Below are 6,000 nucleotides of genomic sequence, written 5' to 3'. Positions count from 1 at the left end.
GGACTGGGGGAGTAACTCTACTTCAAGAGAGCTTTGCTGGTGCTCCTGGTGGCAGATCCATATGGATTGGTGGAGCAAAGAGAGCCTTGCACATGCTCCTGGCAGGTGATCCAGATGGATTGGTGGAGCAGAGAGCTTTGCAGATGCTCCTGGCAGCAGATCCAGATGGATTGGTGGAGCAAAGAGAGCTTTACAGGTGCTCCTGGCAGCAGATCCAGATGGATTGCTAGAGCAAAGAGAGCTTTGCAGATGCTCCTGGCAGGAGATCCAGATGGATCGCTGGAGCAAAGAGAGCCTTGCAGATGCTCCTGGCAGGAGATCCAGATGGATTGGTGGAGCAAAGAGAGCCTTGCAGATGCTCCTGGCAGCAGATCCCAGGCACGACCTCAGCAAAGGGTTAAACCTCGGCCGCTCGCCGCCGCCTCCCCCTGCGCTGCTCTCTGCTCCTGCCAGCCGGAAGCTGGAGCCGGCAGCTGAAGTTCAAGGCTCCTCTGTTGTCTGCATGTGGAGGCTGTTTGGGCTCGCTGGAGGAGGGCAGAAGCTGGCTGGCGAGGGGAGGGTCCGGCAGGCCGCCCACAGCCCCCTCGCAGCACAGCTCCAGGGATGGCTGCGGGCTCCGAGTGCAGGAATTCCCTCCTCTATTACTACAGCATCAAATTCGCCCTGTCCGCCTACGCCACCCTCTTCTCGGTAGGTGCTCTCCTCGTTTTTCTGTCCTTCCCGGGGTCTTCCCTCCACCATCCCACCCCCCACACGCCGTGGGCTGGATTTCACTCGGCAGCGTTCACTTCTCCCCTTCCGAGCCGTCGAATTCTTGCAGCGAAGCCTCCTGGCGCTTGGGGCTCCCCAGGACCAAAATGGGCAATTTGGGGGTGAAACCAGGGGGGGTTTGGTGGCTTTGAGAGCAGCTCCCTTGGGGTTGTCCTTCGCTGGAGATGCTTTGCAAATCTTTCGGGGCTGCAGGTTGGGATTTGGGGAGTTTGGAGCCTCGAGGTGGAGTTAATGTTGTTTTGTTTTATCACCACAGCGCTGCCAGCTGAGTGCCCTCCACCCACCTGGGGCTGAAAGCAGACATTGAGTGGTGCGGATTGCAGCCAGGCTGCTCCTTAAAAGAGGTTAAAAAACAAAGAGAGAGAGAAAAATCTCCTTTTTAAGCAGTTTGGAATCGTTGAGCTACAAGTTGGATCGAGGCAGCCCTGGCAGTGGGGAGGGATGGAGCAGGGAAGGAGGGGAAGCAGGAAATTCCTCATCCCTTTGGGGTCTGTGTGCCCTCAGCTCTGTGTGGCCTGGGGGTAAGGCAGGAGATGGGAGGTTGGCACCTCCCTGGGGTTGGTCTTGCATAACCCTGGCAGGTATTTGCAGGTGTTTCCTCCTGAGGGGGCAGGAAGCCTCCTTGCCCCGTGGGCAGTGTGTGTCACCTCCTGGCTGTGCCATGGCAGAGACACCCAGGCTGGGGTGGGAGAGGGGAAGGAGGTGAGAAGCAGAGCCTGAAAAATGCTTTTCATGTCCTTATTTATTTGTTTGGGTTTTTTTTTATTTCATGCCTGAGCTCGTTGGCAGGACTCAGCTTGCCTTCACAGGCTGGGGACAGCAGGAGCTGTTGTCTCACTCTGCCAAACAAGTGCCCAGCCCAGGGCAGGAGGGAGAATGAGAAAACCAGGAGGCTTCTGGCTCATTATCTCTGATTTCCTCATGGTCTGCTGGGTAGGAAGCCTCTGGAGGGGAGAGGAGACTTTGAGCATCTCACAGAGTGCTTTTGGTTGGTAAAGACCTTTCAGGTCATCCACTCCAACCATTCTCTGACTCTGCCAAGGCTGGGGCTGAGCCATGGCCCTCAGCACCACAGCTCTGAAACACCTCCAGGGATGGGGATTCAACCACCTCCCTGGGCAACTTGTTCCAGTCTTTGAGAACCTTTCCAGTGAAGAATTTTCTTCTAATATCCAACCTAAAACTCCCCTGGTGACACCTGAGGCCATTGCCTCTTGTTCCTTGGCACAAGAGCCCAACCCCCACCTGGCTCCAGCCTCCTCTCAGGGAGCTGGACAGAGCCAGAAGGTCTCCCCTCAGCCTCCTCCTCCCCAGCTCCCTCAGCTGCTCCTCCCCAGACCTCTTCTCCAGATCCTTCCCTTTCTTGCCCTTCTCTGGCCCTGCTCCAGCCCTCAAGGTCCTTCTTGGAGCCAGGAGCCCAACCCTGCCCCCAGCACTCAAGCTGTGGCCTCCCCAGTGCCCAGCCCAGGGGCACAATCCCTGCCCTGCTCCTGCTGCCCACAGCATTGTTGCTCCAGGCCAGGCTGCTGGTGGCCTCTAAACATTTCCCACAGAGTGTCCAGGACCTTCCTGCTGCCAGTGAGACCAAAACAACCACCAAATCCAGATGTCTTAACCCATTTGTGGGGTTTGAAGGTTTGTGCAGTAGCTTTGCTTTTAAAATGAAGCTGCTGGAAGACCTTTCCCCAGGGGTTTGGTTTCTCTCAGGAGCTGAGTTCTGCTCAGTTTGAGGTTTCCCTCCCTCAAAAGTCTTGAGGCAGCTGCAGGGATGGGTGGAAGGAGGTTCAGGCTTTGCTCCTAATGAATCTGAATGTTTAGCAGAGGTAGATGAAGGCTGGGCTGAAGCAGAGGCAGATGAAGGCTGGGCTGAAGCAGAGGCAGAGGAAGGCTGGGCTGAAGCAGAGGCAGAGGAAGGCTGGGCTGAAGCAGAGGCAGAGGAAGGCTGGGCTGAAGCAGAGGCAGAGGAAGGCTGGGCTGAAGCAGAGGCAGAGGAAGGCTGGGCTGAAGCAGAGGCAGAGGAAGGCTGGGCTGAAGCAGAGGCAGAGGAAGGCTGGGCTGAAGCAGAGGAAGATGAAGGTTGGGCTGAAGCAGCACAACCACACTGCCAGGTGCTTGTGGATTCCTGGGGTCTTCTGAGGGCTCCTTGAAGCATCCTCCAGCAAGAAGAGTCCTAAGAATTTCCCAGTGAGTGGAAAGGAGCTGCAAAAGGGGGGAAATGAAAATAAACTAAGTAAAAGAGCCACTTTGCCTCCCTCTGAGCCAGCCTGCCTTCCCCCCTGGCTGGTCCTCACACAGCTCCATAGGGATTGCTCAGCTCCTGAGAGCTTCCCAGCTGCCTGACCTACTTCTGGCCTCATTTGCACATCGCCGCTGTGGGAATTCATCGGTGCTGAGGAGCCCTGCAAGGCCTCGGGAAGCAGAGGGAGGCTTTGGCTTTCCCCACGGCCAAATGCACTCAGTAAAGACCCCAACTGGGCAGGAGACCCCCAGGTGTGCAGGAGAAGACCCCCAACTGTGCAGGAGGAGACCCTCATTGTGCAGGAGGTAAACCCCCACTTGTGTAGGAGGAGACCCCCATTGTGCAGGAGATCTCCACTGGGCAGGAGACCCCCAGTTGTGCAGCAGGAGACCCCCAGTTGTGCAGGAGGAGACCCCCAAATGTGCAGGAGACCCCCAAATGTGCAGGAGACCCCCAAATGTGCAGGAGAAGACCCTCATTGTGCAGGAGACCCCCACTGGGCAGGAGGAGGCCCTCATTGTGCATGAGGTGAACCCCCAGTTGTGCAGGAGGAGACCCCAATTGTGCAGGAGAAGACCCTCCTTGTGCAGGAGGAGACCTTCCTTGTTCAGGAGACCCCCAAATCTGCAGGAGGAGACCCTCATTGTGCAGGAGGAGACCTTTCTTGTTCAGAAGACACCCAAATGTGCAGGAGGAGACTCTCATTGTGCAGGAGGTGAGCTCCCAGTTGTGCAGGAGGAGGCCCTCACTGTGCAGGACAAGGACACCATCCTTGTGCAGGAGGAGACCCCAGTTGTGCAGGAGAAGCCCCTCATTGTGCAGGAGACCCCCAGTTGTGCAGGAGAAGCCCCTCATTGTGCAGGAGACCCCCAGTTGTGCAGAAGGAGACCTCCAATTGTGCAAGAGGGGACCCTCCTTGTGCAGGAGACCCCCAACTGTGCAGGAGGAGACCCCCAGTTGTGCAAGAGGGGACCCTCCTTATGCAGAAGACACCCAGTTGTGCAGGAGGAGACCCTCCTTGTGCAGGAGCTTCTTGCTTGCATGGAAGGCTTTGGACATTTAACCTTCCCTGAGTGGGAATTCAGGAGATGAATCAGACAATGACAGAATGGTTGGGTTGGAAGAGACCTCAAAGCTCCTCCAGTCCCAACCCCCTGCCATGGGCAGGGACACCTCCCACCAGCCCAGCTTGCTCAAGGTCTCATCCACCCTGGTTTTAAGCACTTCCAGGGAGGAGGCAGCCACAGCCTCCCTGGGCAGCCTGTGCCAGTCTCTCCCCACCCTCACTGCAAAGAATTTCTTCCTCATCTCCAGTCTCAATCTCCCCTCTCCCAGCTCAAAGCCATTGTCCCTCATCCTGGCACTCCCAGCCCTTCTCCAAAGTCCCTTTCCAGCTCTCCTGGAGCCCCTTCAGGTACTGGAAGGTTGCTCTGAGGTCTCCCTGGAGCCTTCTCTTCCCCAGGCTGAACTCTCCTAGTGTCTCACCACATCTCTTGCCCCCTCTGAAGCTTTCCCATCATCATCATCATGGCACCAGCCCAGGTTGCTCAAGGCCTCATCCAGCCTGGTTTTAAGCACCTCCAAGGAGGAAGCATCCACAGCCTCCCTGGGTAACCTGTGCCAGTCTCTCCCCACCCTCACTCTAAAGGATTTCTTCCTAATCTTCAGCCTAAAGCTGCTTCTCCCCAGCCCTCTTCTCCAGACCCTTCCCCAGCTTTGTTACCCTTCTCTGGCCCTGCTCCAGCCCCCAGTGTCCTTCTTGGAGTGAGGAGCCCAACCCTGAGCCCAGCACTCAAGCTGTGCCCCCCCAGTGCCCAGTGCCTGCATACCACCAGCAGTTGTTATTTTGTGCTTTTTAACCACCCTGATTCTATCTTTTAATGACTGAAAGCTTCCAGCACTTTCCACAGCCCAGTTGCTCCCTTGCACCTTACAATGAACCCCCCTGAGCAGGAACAGGAACAGGAGAAGGAGAAGAAGGAGGAGCAGGAGAAAAAGGAGGAGCAGGAGCAGAAGGAGGAGCAGGAACAGGAGCCAGAGCAAGAACAGAAGCAGGGGAAGGAGGATGAGTAGGAGCAGGAGCAAGAGTAGGAGCAGGAGTAGGAGAAGGAGCAGGAATAGGACCAGGACCAGGAGCAGGAGAAGAAGGTGGAGCAGGAGAAAAAGAAGGAGAAGGAGAAGCAGGAACAGGAGCAGGGGAAGGAGGATGAGCAGGAGTAGGAGCAGGAACAGGAGCAAGAGTAGGAGCAGGAGTAGGAGAAGGAGCAGGAATAGGACCAGGAGCAAGAGCAGGAGGAGCAGGAGTGAGAGAAGGAACAGGAGTAGGAGTAGGGACAGGAGCAGGAATAGGATCAGGAGGAGGAACAAGAGCAGGAGCAAGAGTAGGAGCAGGAGAAGGAGCAGGAGGATGAGCAGGAGATGGAATGGGAGAAGGAGCAGAAGCAGGAACAGGAGAAGGAGCAGAAGCAGGAACAGGAGAAGGAGCAGAAGCAGGAGCAGGAGGATGAGCAGGAGAAGGAGAAGGAGCAGGAGCAGGAGGATGAGCAGGAGAAGGAATGGGAGCAGGAGAAGGAGAAGGAGCAGGAGGATGAGCAGGAGCAGGAGAAGGAGCAGGAGCAGGACGATGAGCAGGAGAAGGAATGGGAGCAGGAGCAGGAGGATGAGCAGGAGAAGGAGCAGGAGCAGGAACAGGAACAGGAGAAGGAGCAGAAGCAGGAGCAGGAGGATGTGCTGGTTTGAGGCCAGCCAGAACATCTCTTGCCCCGAAAGGGGCAAAAAAAGAGTGACACACAAACGGATTGGAGAGTGATGGAAAAGTTTAAATGGAAAAGCAATTGGTGAAGCTACAGAAAACCACAAACTACAAAGCATAGTGGAAAAGAACATCCTAAGGCATACAGAACCCCCTCACAGAATTCCCAAAAAGCTTCCCAATCCTCCCTCCCTCCCACCTGAGGGTCTACCCAACACCTCAGGGCTCTTTTTTCCCC

The 6,000-nt window shown here is 56.2% G+C and overlaps 1 protein-coding gene across 1 annotated transcript in view; it reads left to right on the top strand.

Annotated features, from left to right (window-relative positions):
* The first annotated feature begins 603 nt into the window (after nt 1-603).
* The window catches only part of LOC128978698 (tetraspanin-15-like), a 59,011-nt gene continuing 53,614 nt past the window's right edge, over nt 604-6,000 (top strand). Inside the window, exon 1 of the mRNA XM_054396655.1 lies at nt 604-690. Coding sequence (XP_054252630.1) covers nt 604-690 — 87 coding nt within the window. The remainder of the gene's footprint in view (nt 691-6,000) is intronic.

Source organism: Indicator indicator, chromosome 38, assembly GCF_027791375.1.
Source record: "Indicator indicator isolate 239-I01 chromosome 38, UM_Iind_1.1, whole genome shotgun sequence".
In the NCBI taxonomy this organism is placed as follows: domain Eukaryota; kingdom Metazoa; phylum Chordata; class Aves; order Piciformes; family Indicatoridae; genus Indicator; species Indicator indicator.
This window is presented reverse-complemented; position numbering and strand designations above follow the sequence as displayed.